The sequence below is a fragment of the Tauraco erythrolophus genome, chromosome 7 (genome assembly GCF_009769465.1).
Source record: "Tauraco erythrolophus isolate bTauEry1 chromosome 7, bTauEry1.pri, whole genome shotgun sequence".
NCBI lineage: Eukaryota > Metazoa > Chordata > Aves > Musophagiformes > Musophagidae > Tauraco > Tauraco erythrolophus.
This window is the reverse complement of record NC_141471.1, coordinates 61,575,017-61,595,575: the sequence shown is the minus strand read 5'-3', so window position 1 is coordinate 61,595,575 and position 20,559 is coordinate 61,575,017. Positions and strand designations below refer to the sequence as shown.

The 20,559-nt window shown below is 39.9% G+C and overlaps 1 protein-coding gene across 2 annotated transcripts in view; it reads right to left on the bottom strand.

The window, feature by feature from the left end:
• The window catches only part of SEPTIN7 (septin 7), a 63,624-nt gene extending 58,765 nt beyond the window's left edge, over nucleotides 1-4,859 (bottom strand). For both annotated transcript variants that reach the window (XM_086615203.1, XM_086615204.1), the window contains exon 1: nucleotides 4,746-4,859. In XM_086615203.1, the coding sequence (XP_086471329.1) occupies nucleotides 4,746-4,755 (10 nt within the window). In that variant the 5' untranslated portion in view covers nucleotides 4,756-4,859. The remainder of the gene's footprint in view (nucleotides 1-4,745) is intronic.
• Between the last annotated feature and the right edge of the window lie 15,700 nt (nucleotides 4,860-20,559).

Genomic DNA, 20,559 nt, shown 5'->3' with positions numbered 1-20,559 from the left:
CTCACTCTTTTTTGCTTCCAGTATGTCTAAAAGAAAGCATGTTTTAATTTAAGCTATATTTGTAAGGTAGCAGAGTCTAGTGGCCTCCAACATACCAGCGAGGTTAGACAATGGACACTTAGTCATGACACTTCACTGACCCTAAGCAGCCAAGTATGAGGGTCACACCAAAGGCCAAACAAACTCAGATACTGTGGTAGCAGGGACACTACCAAAACCTTAATTAAGAGGATTTCAAATCACAGTGGGTGAGCAAGAACTGGGAACATCCCAAAATGGTTTCTGCTAAATTGTACTGCCCATCCACATGTTAATCTTCACTTAGTTATTCTTCCTGTCCTGCCACATGCTTAATGGTTTTGTTCCTGGCTTTAAATTGGGGGAGAGGAGAGCAGCCTAGCAAAGAACAAGTAGCTGTGAGCACCTGAGGCTCTTGGTGCCACTGGTTGAGTTGATAAATAAACTGCCCCAGGAAGTGAACAAATGAAAGAGAGAATTCCAATCAGAACATGATCCATCACCAGAAGATACCTGGATTAACCCAGCTAAGGTTTTCTTCAGCAAACACTAAAAGCATTTTAAAATCACAGTGTGCTTTTTCTTCATCATCACTTCAAGTCTTGCAAAATACAGCCCTGCCCATTCTGTCCATGCCAGAAAGCCATGTTTAAACCAGAACATTTGAACATGCATATAATTACAAATGAAACACTATGACAACACTGCATGACATTTTCCTTTAAACTGTAATCTACAGGTGATCTACAAGGCTAAAGCGACAATTAGAAAACAAAACGGACAATTTACTATAGGAGAGGTTTCAAAACAGCTTTTGGAGTCCAAGCTACCAACAGCTGTTCAAGAAACAGGGACTGTGTAGAAAGGTCCTCTGGAAAGTCACTTAACTCTAAGTACTCTGCACTTTGCAAATCAGGTGATTTTAAAAAAATAAAAATAAAAATTAAGAGTCCAACCTCTAATAAGGCTCATGAAGCCTGAATACCTTAAAGTATATAGCTCTAGGAAAAGCCATACCAAATAATTATTCTTAAGTATGTAAAGTCTATAGGAGAAAAGAATTTTTAAAAATTATGACTTTGTGTTACTTGGGTGTTGGTGAAAATCATGTTGCTAGCATAATTTCAATATAAGAACAACAAAAGAGGAATTTCCTGATTCAGTGCTTCGAAAAAAGCAACTCCCTGTTCCACACCTCATGACACTAAACCACAGAACAAGCATAATCCTATTAATAAACAGACATAAATACAATTTCACAATTAAGATTTTCTTTACCTGTGAGCTACTAACCATGGCAGTATAACTTCTGGAACTTTACTTTTCTTAAGCACCTGCCTTAAGCACATATTTTCCTCCAAAAAAAAAAATCTACACAGCAGAGAAACACAGAGAACAGGCTCTGGATTCCAAACAGACCAAATATTTATGTCGGGTTCTCAAGTGTTTCCGCAGCGATCTCACACTTGAAGAGATTACACAAGACGTTGAAGGAAGCAGCCTACTGAGGCAAACTTGATGAGCTTTAACATTGCAGATGTAGAATTAGATGCTTTCCAGCACTATTTAAACGCAGTCTTTTAAAAGCATTAAGAATGAAGCTCAGTTCAATACATATTTCTGCCTGCTTTACCCTCAGAGGAGGCACTTGTTAGTTTTTATTGTACAAAACCAAGTAATTTTAGAAGTAGCAGGATTTAAATTACTGATTAGCCTTTTAGAATATGACTAGTATGAAATTCATCGTCTCCTGAAGATTTTAAAGGCAAATCAATGCCCAATTCCAGCTGCTCAATAAGGAAAACAAAGGGCTATCTCAGTCTTCAGTTTCTTAAAAGTTTAGAAACACCACCAAAAGAAACAATACAACTTAGAGAAAACACACACACAGTTAATGAGATAGAAAGTGTTTATAACAGCTAAATATTATAGAGCAACCCCAGTTCCTATTAAGGTTAACTTTTCACTGATTCTTAAAACATTCAACACGAAAAGGTTACTTTAACACCAACTTTTTATATTTGTTTGTAGTTCATATTTCACCCTTTAGTTACATTTAATGTAAACACCAGAACACCTGGAAATTATCAATCGTATTTACAGAGAAGACTTCACAGGCATTCTAAGCCTCAAATAAAGTAATTTCAATTTTACTTCCTCAGTGACAATTAACGTCCATAGTGAAACTGAAAACAGCTGTACAGTCATACTGGGGAGTCCCCCCAAAACACAGAGCCAGAGACTTTCTATACTACACATTTCAAGACAAAGAAGCCTTCCAGTACCTAAAGGCGCCTACAGGAAAGCTGGAGAGGGACTTTTGACAAGGGCGTGTAGTGACAGGACAAGGGGAAACGGATTTAAACTGAAAGAGGGGAGATTTAGATTAGAGATAAGGAAGAAATTTTTCACTCAGAGGGTGGTGAGGCACTGGAACAGGTTGCCCAGAGAAGCTGTGGATGCCCCATCCCTGGAAGTGTTCAAGGCCAGGTTGGATGAGGCTTTGGGCAACCTGGTGTAGTGGAGGGTGTCCCTGCCCACGGCAGGGGGGTTGGAACTAGATGATCTTTGAGGTCCCTTCCAACCCAACCCATTCTGTGATTCTATGAAAGAAGCCAGGTACCATGCTACGCACATCTATTAAGTTTAACTGATAATTCCAGACTCAGTGGACAACTGGAAAATAATTTCTATGCAAATGCATTAGCTGCAATATCAAGCCTCACAGACACCTGAAAATAGTCACAGAGATCATCGATCCCAAACACGATTTTTTTTCCTTCCTTGCACCTCTTTAGCAACTACAAGCACCTTTTTTCTCATTTTTCCTTTCAGAACAAGCAGGTAACATACTGACACTGAAGTACCTACAAAGAAAGAATAGCCAGCAGACTAGGAACTGTGCAAGCTACAGTAAAAGGCACACAGCATTTTTTTTCATAGAAAGAGCAAGAAAATATTTTAGATTATCTCCAAGAGATGATATATACAGCATTCTTACTCAGTCAGCACTGATCATATACAGATTAGCACTACATTCCACAACTTTTAACTTGCAGTAAGTAGATTGTAGACATTTAGTATTTCAGACCTGTATCATAACGTCAGCTAAAGAGCTCAAACCAAGTCAGAGGACACCATTTCAACAGATGAACACACACATAAATAATTACAATTCTAAGAACCTAATTGCACATTACAATGTTTACCAACAAAAGTGATCAGTAGTACACAAACTATTTCACCTTCATATATTAAAACAGACTTTTTTTTTTTAGGGCATACTATTACCTGACACATCACCCTCCTCTCCCCGGGTGTTAAGACTACTAAAAGATCAACCATCATTTTGTTTAAACACTCACTTTCAAGTATCTGATTTCTATACTTGAGGGTTGGAAAGAGAGAATTAGATGTATTTTTAATTTAGAAAACTACCATGAATTCCCCCAGTAAACTTCCAGACAATGACTTAAGTCTCAGCAGTAAGTACAAAAACATTAAAGCTAAAACTAGTAACAAAATCTTCTGATCAACACCTCATTTTCCATCTAATTTTGGACCAACTTTTCTTCAACACCCACAACTTTATACAGTTCTAAGTGCAATTGCCAAATAATGAATTATGCACTTGGATGCTAGATTACAAAGGAACCTGTAATCAAGTTCCAAAAGAAAAAAAGCAACCTTCAAATTTTAAAATTCTAACTCACTTTGTAATCAAAAGAAAGCTGTGATATACAATGAGTTTTCACCAATTTGCCCTTGATTTCTAACTCTGTCAACAGTACTATTATTTAACACGCTACACGTACATAATCACTGCACTAGATATCCCCTGTATTGATGAGAAAACACCAAAGCATTATCCAGCTAGCCAAATTACAAAAGATAACGGTGGACATCAACAAAGAGACAGCTGGCTATTGTCGAACACTTCTTTTATTATTATTTTAACCATTAGCATGTCAAAACTGAATCCCATATCTGGAATGTACGTATCAGTTACACACAAACATACCCAACCTTAACAATGGTCTACCATCATGCAAGTACTCAAAAGAGGAGGGGAGGGGAAAGGAAATCGGATGTCCTAGCAGGAGAAAGGGCAACCTGGGCCATCACTGAAGCCTAAAGGAAGCGTTCTGCATGGTATTATTCTTCCATACTAACTACAGTTTCCCATTCTCCGTAGTCCATAGGGAACGCACTGTTTACATTTGGTTTTCTTTGCAACCATACAAACTAGAAAGGTTTGTTCAAATTAAAGCTTGCATTTTGTAGCACAGTTTTGTGGCCACAGAAGTGCAAGATACACAGGATCCTGCTGCCCGCTTCTGTGCAAGGAAAGATTCCAACTTTACTTTTTTATGCCGGTTTGTCATGTTGCACTCAACCGTAAATGCAGTTCAATTTTTTTATTCAAATGAAAATCCATGTTTGAATTCCTATTCTGTCATACTTGCAAGTCACATTTTAGACTAGATCCACAACAAACTTCTTTCTTAGATGGTATGAACTACATAGCTCTCATTCTTTATTCTCCTCCTCATCTACTTGCATATCAGACAACACGCTCTTTTTAAACACTCCAGATTGAACAGTCTAGAAGATACGCATTTTCTCATGAGATCGTGCAAAACATACTACTTCAAATCTATGATGATGATGTAAATATGTCAATATGCTTCTAAGCATCACCACTGAATACAAAGAAAGAAACTTACCTACTACCATGAGCGTGAATTCAAATCCTCTCTTCACAGACTTCCGGTAAACTTGATTTGGAAGATTTGCAAACCCCACATATCCTTCAAGGTTCTTCTGTTGCTGAGGCAAGAGATATTTTGAAAAAAAAGTTAAAAGAAAAGCTTGTAACTTCTGACTTTGTTTGTACTTTTATTATTTATTTAAATGTTCACTCCATTTTCACGTTTGTAGAAAGGTGCTATCTACCCAACCTCTCAACAACCTAAGCTGGCCACATCGAAGACAGCACAGAATTGCAACAAAAAAAAAAAAAAGATTTTTCTTTTTAACTGCATAGTTTGATATTACTTCAATTTCAGAGCTTAAGAAAGTTGTATGCATCCACAAAGCTGAAGCGCTGCCTACAATTTTCAATTCCCCTCCCTAAGATTATCTTCTAGAGGATAGAGGAATTCTGAAAGATAACTTAAAAAAAGAAATCTATTCTACTACAGGCACTAGTGCCTCAGAACTCTGTATGGACGAGAGTACAGTTAATTTAAGTTTGGTATGTGGCTGAATCATGCTTATTTGGATGTTTTTTCTAAAATTGACAGAATAAGTTTATTACAGTAGTAACTCCTAGAGTTTAAATTTTTTTTTTTTAATTAAAGCCAACATTCCTTGCAAAGATATGAAAATACTATCCCTTTTAAAAGGATATGAATGCACTGAATGCAAGAACTACCTGCTTTGCAATCCAACAGTGCTAGTTAATGAATTAACTCTCTGCTTTAAGTCACATAACTGATTTCTCTGTTTGGAAAACAAACCAATTGTCCAGCAATGCTGTACCACTACAAAGACATACTATACTGGTGCCATCATCAAACTTAAATAAGTCCGAAAAGCCCAAATTTAGCAGGACTACTTTGAAAAAAAGACAGATTTAATCCTACTCCAACACAGTACCAGCTCTCATCTAGTGATTAATACACTGCATCACTTCTCGTTTAAGTTCTAAAAAAGGCAGTATCTTTGAACTTATTAACTCATACAGAGTATGAGAGGAACATCTAATGACAGCCCACTAAAGCTACGTGTTACAGCTTCAAGTTCAAATACAAACCATGCAACACACGTTATCACTTCTCTAAATGTAGGAATATTTGCCTTGTGTCACCAAGCAGCTTTTTCTAAGATGCCTTTTGTTCCAATTCAGCCTTTGGTGCAGCAATAGCCTCATCTGAAAGGTTTCAAAAGATTCAAAAAAAAGTCACCTAGGAATTTAAAAACTCAAAGGCCGGTTTACTTTTTCCAGTTTATTACTACAACTACACGTGAGAAATTTAAAACCCTGAACAGGAGCCAATGCTTCAGAGATACTGCACAATGTGCAGGTGGGTGCTCTTTTAAGATACTAAAGAGCTCCTCAGCAGTGCAGGTCCTTAGTAACTCTTAAGGACCTGCAATTGCTATTCATCCTACCAGATGTAAAATACCTAATCAGAGTCAGACACTCCTTATAGTTCTACCTGTCAACCACCTGCATCTTTTAATCTCTACATACCTTCTAACATACATCACGCTTCCCAGAAACAGCTCACCCCCTGGTTAAATCCAGGTAATACTTCTTTTGCTGAAAAGTATGGGTTTACACGCACTCCCCTTCACACAGAGCTCCACATCTAGATGGTTTTACTACTAAGAACTTTAAGAACACCGAGTATGAAAGGCTAAACAAGAATAGATGGCAGCTTCTAGGTTGTTTTCTCTGTTAAGTGGGTCTATAGCATTTACACCCACGATTTTAGGTAACGAAATAAAAACGCTACTAATCAGAAAGATGTGTGAAGTGTTACGCTTGGCACTAATGCCGTATTTAATGTGAGTGTTTATATTCCGTAGGAAAGAGATTTTTAAAAAAACGAGTCGGATGCCAGATTCAGATTTCTGGTACACCAATACTAATTAAAACTGAAGCATTCAGTTGCACTAGTTCATAACTTGCTACTTCTAAACAGATCAAAACAAACTAGGAATTGAGTTCCTTAAACTCCTGCAACAGTTTTTAAAAGAAGTTACTCATTACTTTTTATTTTGTTTTAGCACTGACTTCCACTGTATTGATCATTGAGTCAGGTGAGATCTCATGTTTCTAACACAACAGCTCCCTCTTAACTTTTATCCCTTCCTGATTTTCAACCAGCTGCTGCCTAAGCTCAGTTTCAGTTCACCTACTAAAACCCTAATGCTTCCATCTCCACACTAGCTGTGACACATCTTCATCAAATACTTACAGCTACTTTGTAAACAACACGTTTCCATCATTTCCAGCGTTGGAGGTACCGACAGAATACATCCAAAGGTAGTCCAGTAAAATGATGAATTTGAACCATTGCAGCAACGAGTCCATGCAGGTGCAGCAGCAATCCAGAAAGAAACAGGGGCAGCATGAGGAGAGAAAAAAAAGGAAAGAAAAAGTTACTTACATTTGACCAACAAAGTTACCCGTAATACTTTCAATCTCGGATGCTCACCGTACAGTGGTTTATGTAACCTTAATTCAGTTTGCTTTACACGTGTGACAGTTTCACTTCACAATAATCATTTAATGATCAACACAGGTAATTATCCCATAGTTCTTTTTGCTCTAGCTATTCAGCATGCTTTTTGTTCACCATGTGCTATCTGAACCTGTCATAGGTTCGAGGGCGTTTATTTTCTTCAGAGGTACTCACAGAACGTGTCATCTCATTTCACCACACTGCTGCACCGTGTTTTTATTTCAGAGTGGAAAAGGCACAAAGATGAAAGCAGCATCGTCGTAAATGTTTCTCAGGATTTTGTGTTTCTGTATCACCTAATACATCCAGTGAACAGCACACTGATTCACTTTATCTGAAATGCTGAGCATTAGAGCACTGCTGAAAATTTGGGCATAACTGTCTTTAATGAACAGCAAGAAAATAAAAAACAAATCAGGGGGCACAAGTTGAGCGTCTATTCAGCACCACCTAATGCTGTGGATGACAAGAGACCTATGCTAGTTCTCCCACATGGCACTTAAAATACTTTAACTACAAACTCCTATCAAAAAGACCTTTTAAATGTATGGTTTTGGCTAAAGATCTTCCTGTGCTTGAGTATTTCAAGACATCAATACAAAAAAAGAGAAAAAAAATAATTTCAATATCAAGTTCTAAGCCAGCAGTCAATGATGCTTCTGAGTCTTAACATCCAATTTTTTTAATCAATCCCATATTCCCAGAGGCCCAGAGCCTATTTTTAGAAAGTTTACGCTGTGATGGAATCTACAGTTCAAACTGGCACTGAAGTTCCCTTCTCCTTTATTACCTAATGGGACATGAGCCTTCTGTTCTTACAGTCATGGAATCATAGAATGGTTTCGGTTGGAAAGGACCTCAAAGATCATCTAGTTCTAACCCCCCTGCCATGGACAGGGAAACCCTCCAATACACCAGGTTGCCCAAAGCCTCATCCAGCATGGCCTTGAACACTTCCAGGGATGGGGCAGCCACAACTTCTCTGGGCAACCTGTTCCAGTGCCTCACCACTCTCTGAGGGAAAAATTTCTTCCTTATCTCTAATCTAAATCTGCCCTCTTTCAGTTGAAAGCCATTGCCCCATGTCCTGTCACTACATGCCCTTGTAAAAAGTCCCTCTCCAGCTTTCCTGTAGCCCCTTTAAGTACTGGGAGGCTGCAATAAGATCACCCCAGAGCCTTCTCTTCTCCAGGCTGAGCAGCCCCAACTCTCTCAGCCTGTCTTCATAGCAGAGGTGCTCCGGACCTCAGATCATCTTCGTGGCCTCCTCTAGACCCGCTCCTTAAGCACTATATTACTTATATTACATCTATCACGCTGCACGTGAACTTTGAAACCAGGTAGTACGGAGGACTACTACATCGGTTCACCAAGTACGCAGGAGGGCCTGATCCCCCAGTTGAAAACAGTATTATTGTACTAAACAGCACTGTTTTCAAACCACCACCCAGCAAGAACAGCTCTATGGATCAGACCAAAGTTCCTGCCTTCAAGAGTGGCCAAAACCACACATCTAAGGTAGCACGTACCACTGAGTAAGCAGACAGACAGCAGCACTTTCTCAAAACACTTCTGTAGCCACCAAAAATCTACCTCCCAGGAATTTGTTAAGACGGGGGAATTTTTCCACTTAAATAGCATGTGACTGATTCCTCTTCCATGCACTTCTTAGCATCACACACACGGAGCACCCACAAAAGCCACTGTACCAAGGACTCCCTTTGACTACTCGCACGTTGTTAAAAGGAGGACTTTTATAATTTCAAAATCACTACCTGTTAGCTTAATTGCTGCACAATACTGCCTGTGTTGGAAAGAGCCTTAATAATCTAGCATACTTCATTGAAAAGAAGCTGTTTCGAGCCTCTGATCACCTCTGCTGCTCTTCCACAACTCTCTTCTAGCTCTGCAGTCTTCCGGAGAGACCAGGGTGAGAGCTATCCGAGAGGCAGAAGAGTCACAAATCCACAGTCTGATCACCTAGCATCTTGTTCTCTGTTCCTATCTTACAGATTCCCGACACGCAGCTTGGTTTTCTGACTGCTCCCGAGTACTGAGCTGATGGCACTGTGAACTGTACACAGGCACAAAGCCTCGCTCCTGAGCTTTAACAGATGCTCACAGCCTATAGCACAAAAACAGTCCACAAATATGGCACTTTACATCCACTTACAACACATTTTAGCTATTGTTTTTCATCAAGTCTTCTGAGTCCTCGTAGTTGTCCACCTCTCTGCTCTAACTTAGCATAGCCACACAAAAAATACATAAATAAATAGATACATACATAAATAGCCATACAAGCAATTATCCTTTTGGCCTTGGCTGACTTTTGATGCATCCACTCTGTGGACTCAATGTTACTTTAATGCAGTTTTCCCCCAAGCAAAATGCCAAAGTCCACATAAAGCAGCTGCGGAAGTGGCATTTTTAGATTCCTCATCTGAACTGAGGGATTAATAGCCAGCAGCAAGCTGCTGTAACGATGCAAATGAGCAAAAAGAGAGGAAGGAGGCACCATTAGTGCCTTTCCAAGGAGTTTTTCTGAAAAACACTGACAATCAAAAAAACCTCTTTTCGTTGTTTCCTGTCAAGTATGTCTATCATCTTTGTTACTGCCCAGACATCACGATTTACATCTCTCCTTTATTCAGTTCTGCGTCCAGGAACAATAAACCTAAAGTTATTCTTCGGTTAATACCATCTGGGCCAAAAGACGACAGTCTCTGGCACAGAATCACAGAATGGTTTGGGTTGCAAGGGAGCTCAAAGATCATCTAATTCCAACCCCCCTGCCGTGGACAGGGACACCCTCCACTACACCAGGTTGCCCAAAGCCTCATCCAACCTGGCCTTGAACACTTCCACGGATGGGGCAGCCACAACTTCTCTGGGCAACCTGTTCCAGTGCTCCACTGCCTGACAAAACAGCATACCTTAACTCCCTTACCATGAGGGGATGCAAATCCAAGGTGAGCTAAAGCCATTTTTACCTCTACTACATGCAACTTGAGAGTTCAGCTCACGCTCTACACCAGTAAGTGCAGCTGCTGTACACTGGTAGTAACCAGCAGCCTGTTACATGATGTTATGAAACCTCTTCAAGGATTTATGACCTAATCAAACTAGCAGTAAATATTAACAAAGATGGCTAAAGAGAAAAAAGACAAAACAGAAAAGCAGTTTGACATCGGGGCAGTCTCTCTCCTTTCCAATTAAAGTTGGCTTTGGCGCGTTCTCAATCAAACTTATTCTGAGAGAAAGAAATACAATACGTTTTTCCTTAGCGTCCTTCTAGGATCCATTATTCGAAAAAGCCTCCAGAAGCATGACAGAAAACCCAAGAATTGTTGAAACTGGACCACAACTATAAGCAACACAAAACAGTCTTAGAAAGGGTAGAGATACCCATAGCATTAGGCACGTGACAGCGATGTTACCTGTCACCAACAATGAAAATAAAAGGTGAGCATTTTTAACTTACTTCACACATTTGGAGCAGGGAGCACATTCTAAACAGAATATTTTTTCCAAGATTTACATTCACTACGGAGTCTTGTTTGTTCTTGTAACATATCTAGACATAGGGCAAGTTTCCTTTATACACAGTTTACTTCGAAATGATGTCAGAGCTGCCAAAACATAAGAATTTGCATCTGCTCTAACACTGATTTCAATAAAGCTAAAACCAGCTTTTTAGAGCTTTTAGCTAATTTCCACATATTCTTTAGCCACAGTATTTCTACTCAATTTGCTACCATCATCCTATGAGTAAGATCAGTTTAACAGAGTTTCTAGTTTTAGGTAGAAAGACTAGTCTATAAAACACCATGTACTTATATTTCCTCCAATATACCTGACATGGCAACTTTTTTACTTTCTTCTTTCTAACAGTGCTGGTTGTTTAAAGTGTCCACATTAGTATCTAGAAGCCTTCGAAACCCGTGAGAAGGGCTAGGGATTTACCTTACCAACATCTTCAAAATACCCAAAAGCTTCCTACAGTTTAACAAAGCCTGCATTTTTTCCAATTTTCAATATGGAGGCAATACATAAAACATACAGATAACACACATCCCCATCTCATCCTGCCACATCCCAGGGGCAGACGGTAACTGCACATCTTACAACTGACACTTTGTTCCTCCATTCTAAAATACGAGCTTTAGGTAGCAGCATGCAGTGGAGCAATGCTTCTACAAGTCCTGAGCACTTGTTAATATAACAGATTGAGATATATGCAATCCACTTTAAAAAAAAAACAACACACTGAATTTATAAAGCATGGAAATAACAATACAAATGGGGAAAAGTCATCAGCTCTAGCTGTAAAGTTCAACTTATGCTGAACATCTACAAACATATTTCTCCTTTCACTATTCGAAGTAAAGTGAAAACATCTGTCAGGTCAATAACATCTGCTATAATCGGTATGGTAGAAGTCTAGTACTGATGGAAGGGAAATCAAAACTTTTATTCCCTCAAACAGGCATCAACTGCAGGCAGCAGTACCTGTTAAAAGCCTTCTTGCAGAGCATGGTGACTTGGCTTCCAAGTGCAAACCTAGGGTCTTGCCTACATTAGAAAAAATTAAAATTATCCTCGAAAAGGAGCCAAAAAAAAGAAAATTGTTTCAATGTGTAACCATGGTTAAGAAGTAAGGATCTCCTTCAGTCTCTAGGAGCAAGCTGATTAAGACAATAATCAATAATCTTGATTGCTGATCCAGTGGCTGCACTTTCAATTCAGCTGTTCCTCAAAATCTCACCGGACAGTGTGAGTCAGTGTAGGTGCAGAGTGAGCTTTAGACTCTCTCCCTTTTCCTGTGCCAGACACTATCATCTGGTTTATGAACAGACAGTGTTGAAACACATGTGATGTCTAAGAGCAAAGAGATTCTGCAAGAAGGATTCTGCACTGTAAAAAGATCAGGAAGAGCAGACAGCACAGTCCATCTGCTGAGCTACAGGCAGCATGTCCAGAAGGAAAGTAGAAAACTGAAGAGAAGCAAAAGGGATGTAGCAGGCACACTAGTAAACCTTAACCTGTCTGTTAAAAAAAAATTGCCAGCCTTTAGAGCCAGCTTAGGGTGTATGAGGACATGCCTGAGCAAACTGTCCACAGACTGCAGCAGCTACAGCCAACACAGCAGTTCTTACGGTGGCCAAAGAAGTGCAAGAAAGACAACTACAGGAAAACAAAGTCAGTTAGCTATTTAGAAAAACAAAATTAATTCTAGATAGATGGGGGAGGAAAGGAGAAAATTAAAAAAAAAAAAAAAAAAGGCTGTCAAACTACCAAAGTAGGCCTATATAACCACAGCATACAATATTAAAAGAAATTCTACCCTACGAAACATTCAGGCCAGCCACAGATATTGACAGTGTTTTATGTAATAGCTCATCTTCCACTAGAATTAGCTAGACTACTAATTCCTTGAAGAAAATAAACCTTTTTTGTGCATTTTAAATACAATTTAAAAGTACAGGAATACAAGTTTGAAGCTTTTTGTGCATTTCCCCCCTTATTCTGGCTTTAAAAGCAGGCCTGGTCTGCCTGCAGCAAGCAGCACACAAACCACCATCACACGGCAACTTGCATCCAACTGAAATGACCAATTCAAAATGAAATTTGACAGTAAGGTGACCGATTACCTTCCACTCCATAAAGCAGGGGTCGAAATGACTACAGAAAGAAATGGCACAAGAAACAGGGAAGCTTACAGAAAGAGGTCACCACAACAGCACACGGGTAACGAGTGTCAGGAGCGGCAGCAGATCAAGCATCAACGACACATCACTTGGGGTGTCCGTCACCACTTTCAACCTTCCTTCCTGTCTCCTCCTTCTCATTTTTGCTATCATTGAATGCTTATTACAATACAAACGCTGAGATGAGGGTTGAATATGAAAGATGCAAAGGAAAAAGATTTTGGAAGAAACTATGGAAGATTCCTGGATACAAAACCTCCAAGGGAAAGAAAGAAAAAAAAAAAAAGAAAATAAAAACACACACCCAAAAAAAGAATCTGATTTAACATGTCTCTTCTCAATTTCATAGAATCACAGAATGGTTGGTTTGGGTTGGAAGGGACCTCAAAGATCATCTAGTTCCAATCCCCCTGCCATGGGCAGGGACACCTTCCACTACAGGGAAACCCTCCACTAACTATTTAGTTTGTGGAAGTTTCCCAAAGAGATGGTACTAAAAGATGTAAATAAATAAAAAACACCCTGGTGGGAACCTTCAGGTAGTTTCATCTCACACTATTCTTGTGTCCTATGAAATCAATTAAACCATGGGTTTGAAAAGAGCTGTTTGTAAGGACATAGAAACTGTCCACAAAACAGGTTAGTGTCTCAACCTGGAAACCATTTCAAGAGCCTTACTTAGCACTGGAAACACAGTAGAAAGAAGCAACAAAGCCCAGTAAGTGTTAAGAGACACATTCAAGTATCATGCTGCAATGTACCATTCAGTTCCTTTGCCATTTCCTTTTCATCTAAGTTACTGTTGAGCATTTTTCAGTTCCTTCGGGTTCGCCCTAACATTGCCTTTTCCTTTAAAATTTGCATACAGATTGGGCAGTTAACACAGACTCGGCAGGTGGTGATAAATCATGGTTTATAAGTTTAGAGCTGTTTAAAAAACAAACAACCAACCCACAATACCAAACCGATTCCCTCCCTCTCCCACCCCAAATCTCTCGGTGAAGCAGCGGCAATTTTTCAGCAGAAAAATTCAGCAGTGAATTTTTCAGGAGGAGTAGATTCCTGCGATCCAACTGGCAATGCTTCAACCCAGGGACTCGGAAAAAGGAACTCGCAGGTGTGCACTCTGCACTCCCTTCTGTTCCATGCCTTCAATACCAACGGAAGTGAAGTTCCCAGCAATATATCCCGTTCTCCCCATCAAGCAGCTGTGTGGATGGCAATACAATAAAACTGTGTTGTTGCATTTCTAGCCTAAAGGGCTACTCTCAGATCTAGTAAAACTTCTGGAACATGTAGGTGCAGAAATGCTCAGGAGAGGTGAATCACTCACGCAGAGTACCCAAGAATATTCAACACACTCTAAGTGAAGTGTGCTCCCCTTAAAATCATGAAAGAAATTTCAGTATTTCACCTCTGGTGCTCCTGTTAACATGAGGAATCCTCAGTTAAAGTAACTGGGGTGAAAGGCTTTTACCATACATTTCTGTATGGTGGATGCAACTCGATCCCAGATGGAAGCCATCTGTTTTTCTGTATATTCTCTTGTTTTCCTACACCAGTTTCTATACTGAGCACCTCAAGCTGCACCGAGACAGACATTTTCAGCTAAAATTCTGTAAGAGACACGTCCCTGTCACTTGCCTCTTAACATTTATCATATTTTTGTGCTGTAGCAAACCAGCTGCCCGAAATAGTGAAACCCAAGTACTTCTGGAAGCACCAATCCTTTTGTCTCAAAGAGTTTCTTCGGAAAAATTAAAATATGTCTTGAGCCCACCTCATTGTTGACAAGCGGTTACCAACTAATCATTTAAAACACATTTGTATGAAAAAAGCACACTTCAAAGTTAAGCTACTGTATTTTTTATCGCTTGAAGCGGGTCACGTATTTTTCCACGGCGTTCATTTCCCTCCATGACAGTAATTTTAACGACGCAAAAAGACAGAAGTTCGACTTTTAATTAGAAAATGAACTTTCAAGATACTCTGAAATCATGTTTATTTTTATGTTTCAATACTTCTACTACAAGGCTCATCAGACACTACCAGGAGAGGTCCTTAAGGATATTACTAAATTACTAATACTTTGAGGATTTTACTTTTTAACTATTTCCACACTGAGTAGTTCTGTATTTATAAAATAAAGAACTGTAACAAGAGTCTCTAAAAAGAGAGCCAGGTACTATTTTTAAGAATTATGCCAACTAATATAAACCTCTCCATGTGTTAAACTTAGATGTTTTGAAACACCACTGCCTGGCTGTATTATTTTTAATTGTCTTTATTTTAAAGCTGTAGAGATACCACAGAAAGATAGCTCCCAGTATAATTACTGTGTAAGAAAGATAGTAAGTAACACTTGAGATTGTTTCCCCGTGGGTTGCAATGGCAACTGAACAAAAGAATGGTCCATACTGATAATAAAATGTATCACCCAGATTTAATATTAAGACTATTAAAACATATAATGGGTATAATTACCACTCATCTGTAGCATAAGCTGGCAGTTGGAAACCCTAAGTTTTTATTTCATTTATTATTATTTTTATTTATTTCATCCATAACTGGGAACACGATGCAAAAGAACGAGAAACCCAGAAACATTTTTGCCACCCACAGCAACAAAGACTTGAACATACAGAGAGAGTCACCTTTTCCTAAGGGGATACTGGCTGTCTTGCAAGCTCCTTGCTAGGCAAGGAGCCACAGACACAAAGCTAAGGCCAAGTGAAATTCAGGGACCAGGTTAGAGGCCATCCATTGAGCATTTATTTGGAGAAGCTGTGTCTTAATCACTTCCAAAGCCTTCCCCAAAATCAACTCTTGCATCTGTTTGCACAAACGAGATGTCAGTCTCCCTTCATCACTAAGGTATTAATCAAATAACTTCAAAAAGTCTGCATAAAATACTGAGTACTGATGTAACTCTGAACTCACCTGCTGAAAATTTCAGCTGTTCAAGGACTCAGAACATGATAAATCTTAAAGACCTTTTTACAGAGGCCCTGTTAAACACCTACAAAGGAACAAACATCAACCAGCACAAAAATTAACTTGATAATTAAATTTGAAACTGCTGGTAAGGAAAAACTCCCAGCTTTCCCTGCAAATTTTTACAGGATGGGGGCTTATTACCCCTACCTTCTCCTTCTTTCAAGCATCTAGTCTTCAGTATTGTTTTGAACTTGTAACATTAAGACATTTCTCCTTTAACTGACTAAAAAGGAGATTCCTTTTATTCGCAATACACAGCTTTAAAACATCTGAAAAAGAACCGAACGACCATATCCTCTAGTTTTTGCCCCAATCTCTTTAAGGTCTTGCTCCCCATTGCTTCGGTGTGTCACTTACAAACTGCAGGTTCCTTCCTCTGCTCTCAAAACGTACAGGTTTGCAGACACCCGCAGAATTGCAAGTAAGAGCACTGGAGGTCAACACTTGGCACAGCCGGAGATGACCGCAAGCTTCACGAACTAACACCGCAGCCGTCTGCAGACTATTCTCCTCTGAAAGTTATCCCTCAACTAAGTGCTAAAAAAAATTAAGAACACAGAAGGTGGCAACAGGACGGTTCCCCTTTACCTACCATCAAGAGATTACTCAGACCTTGATTTCACACCACCTGGCAAAGCCTCCCCAGAGGAAACTAATTTAATCTCGAATCTCTTGCTTTCTTAGTATACCTGTACTGACTACAATCGGGAAGCGTTTGCTTCCGGAAGCGAGGAGTGGAGGGAAGAAGTAAGAAGACGGGTTTCTTGGCCTTATTCTACTTTGGAAACTTTCACTGTCCCAAACTTGAAACCATTTAATTACACTGAAGCCAGCATCTGGAACTCAGATTTTGAGTCATGTACTCTTGAGTTTGTATTCTTGTTTGAAAAAGCTACAGTAAGTATTGGTAAGATTGTAGAGCCAGAAAAAATTTTGCTGCCAGCAAGCTTCCAGAAAAATTACATTTCTCCAGCAACAGCTTTTAATGCCTCCTCACAACTGCTTTGTTTATGACAAGTCAGCTACAACTGGTATCTCAGCTTACTTAAGCTATCACCACCGTTAGGATTTGGCCAGGACGACAAAACTCTCTGCACTGCCAAATTTCTGCAGCCATCACTAGCCAGGGCTTTAGTTTTGCACATGGCTCAAGAAAGCCCTAGTGCTGATACTAGCATTAACATAAACATCTTGGGTAATGATGCAACAGCAGATAATAAAAAGCAAGAAACCTCACCCATTCAGCGCTCACAGAGCAAACGACAGTGGCTGAAACAAGAGTCATTAAACTTTGCCCATTTGTGTTTGTCCTCAGCTAAGTCACCAGCTCAGTGCCCAGGGGAGAGTACTGCCTTCTTAACCTCAAGGGTTCATTCCTCCAGCAGGATAGGGTTCTCCTCTTTCCCTATCTTAGAAATAAACAAGTTGTACAACTAGATCAACCACCACACATGTCTTCTGCCTTGGGCACACTACCACAACTTTCAGCTCATGTGAAGATTCAGCGTGAGGGTAGGAACAGAAAAATCAAGCTCGCTTCATGTTACACCAGCCTAAACCAGGCCCTAAACCAGGATTACGTGTACCTGCCTACTGCCAAAACAGTCAGCTGAAGTTCCATCTCTTGCCTGGAGCACAGTTGCAGTTCTTTTTTTCATGCCAACGCTTCTGTGATTCCATGATATGGAAGGTTCAGGGACCTCAACTGCTCAAAAGAAAAACAATCTTGAAGAAAAGCCAGGCAGCTCCTGTGAGCTGAGCTCCATGAACTGACTGTTAGGTCAAAGAGGCACCACTGCAAGGGTGGTAAGAGCAGCAGAACTGCCCTCCTTGCAAGCAGCTGCCCAGCTTAGGCTTCCCTCGTACCAGTTCTGGGAACCATACGGTGAGAGAACAAGCCAGATGAGCTCACATATCCAGCTGAAAACTACCCTAAGGTTAACTTTCCATTACATCAGCAAGCTCATCTAATCGTATCAATATATGAACCCTAGAGGTAGCACAAAGGAGAAGAGAAAAAAAACACACAATCGAGACAGCATTTTTTCAGCTGCCGCCCAGTCATACCAGCATAAGCTATAAAATCACATGATAAGGCACTTAAGAAAGAACAAAAAGGAAAGCAGAGGATATTGTTTGAAGATACTGCTAGGCATACCAAAAACTCCCTGCAAACTGAAGGAATTACACGTAAATGAGATTAAAACCCTCCAACTGGCCAACACTGGAGAAGGTTTCATTTAAGCTTTATGTTAATGTTAACTTAAGCATTCTTGGCAATGTTGACCCCCTTACTAGTTCAAATTTAATTTTATTTAAAGTTCAACTGGAATCATTACCTGAATGGTCTTTTAATGTACGAGATACAAAATGAGGTAATATTTCATACATTATTCTTCTAATAATCTGCCTGCCCGTAACACAGCGACAACCACTGGCACCAGGACCAGCATTCTTGCATTTTTGCAGCCGTCTTGCACTTTTCTCAGCATCAACTGCAATGACCCACAATGCTTTTTCAGCCAAATGTCACACCCGAAATTCTGCCATCAATGACTCCAGCCACCATTCTGAAAGGTCTCTGTAAAAACTTCACTGTATGATAGACTGATTTCTACATATAGTAAGACTATTTTGATTGGAATTTGATAAACTGCTACTTAGTAGCTCAACACTCACCAACAAGGTTGAAGTGCATGCCTTAGATACCTAGTTTGCATTTCCCTTTTCCTGGTCATTGCTCCTGTCATGCTTTACCCCAAAGCACTGGAAAAAGCTTATTATGTGATGCTCTCTCCTTTTGAGAGCATCCTTCTAAGACCACTGTCACCTCTTGGTCTTTTTTTTGTGGTCAAATGAAAGATGAGTCTAAAGTCAATTTTACTTTTTTTTTTTCCTCCTTTCTCCAGGTCTCACATCTTTTGTGATTATGATGCAACTTCCTCGTTTAAAAAGCTCTATTTTAAAAACGCTGACACCGAAACTAGGTGCTGTATCTTAATATCGATCTCCCTAAAGCCACAGTGGGTCAAAGGAGGCAGACATCTCCCTAATGTTTTAATCAGCCCTCTCCCTGCTTGTAAGTCCTAATGTCTTTACTCTTCAGGTTAAGAAAACAAATAAACAAAAAGAACGGAATTGTTAAGTGTAAAACAGGGGGGAAAAAAAGCTATTAAAACCCCAACATCTCAAGATGCAATTGTCAATGTTGACAAAAAACCCTTGTAAATCTTCTGTGCTACTAAGAAATAATTCCATTCTATTTTAGTTCCTTAAGTGCTTCTGTATGTAACACCCATAGTGTTATTGTTCCGTAATACTGCTTCCAAGATTATTTGCAAACGCCTTCCGAACTATCATTGCGTTAAAGGACACAAAACTGTCATGCAAACGGCCACACGGATAGCAATTCAAAATCAAGATACGGAGCCACTGAAGAACAGATTCCCCACAGGTGGCTTTAAGAGGGGCAGCGCATGGCTCTGTGCAGCAGCACGACCACCCCAGACACCGAAGCGGGCACGCAACTGGTGGGTTCTCTGTACGGCACATCCAGGAGCGTGGAACAGCTGATGCACAAAAAGCAGAAGTAAGATGAAGGAGCTTTTGCGGGAAGGAAGTCCAGGACATCCATCAGAACAAGGTTTAGTCAGGCATGTGTTTCACACACCTCTAGCTCAAACTCTGTCAAAAAGAAAGCGGGTACACATTGTCTTCTGAAGTGCTTACAAGCCTACCAGTCACTTTTTGATTTTCAAACATAGCCCAAAGAACGCCATCACTTACAGCAGCTTCACAGCCGTGCTAGTGCAATGCAGCAAATACCTGGTTTGGCAGCGCAGCTGCACTAAACTAAAGCAGAAGGCAAAACTACAAGTTACGTAAGTAAATATTGATTTGATTCTTTCCTATTAAAAAAAAAACCCCACAACAACAAACCCTAAAAACACAAATAGAAAAGAGCTACCCGATGACATCGCAGAGCTATCATGATGCTACCATTAAACCAGGGCTGGAAAAAGGTGCAATTTGACTCACTCCTGAGATACGTGAAACTCACTCTGGCAAGGTGAACAGGAAGTCACTGGTTTCTGCGAACCGAGTTTCTCAAACGTCCTCACCTCACCTATGCCACCATCCCCACCTCTGTAAGACACCTACTCCATAAACATCAGTTCCAGACGTTCAGACCCTCCCAGGGAATAGCTTGTGTCCGCCTACAGTTTAACACTACTCCGAATTTGAATTACTAATTTAAACCAGACTTAACTAAACTACTTAAACGGTGACTAAATGCCATTCTAATTACAGAGAACACATTTGCAATTAACTAGCTTATTTCAGGAGCTAGAGCACCAACTTACAGCAAACAGGACGTCACTCATACATAGGCATCTCTGGTCTAGACAGGTTAAGTGAATACTCCGGCAATAAAGCTAAAAATGTATGTCACACCACAGTTCTGAGCAGAAACCTCTCTCCTACAGCTTCTCCGAGGCAAATTTTCCCTCACTGACTTTGCATTTAAAGTGAGGTTTTGAATCTGTAGCCACTGTATTTTATAACTATTTGCTGTC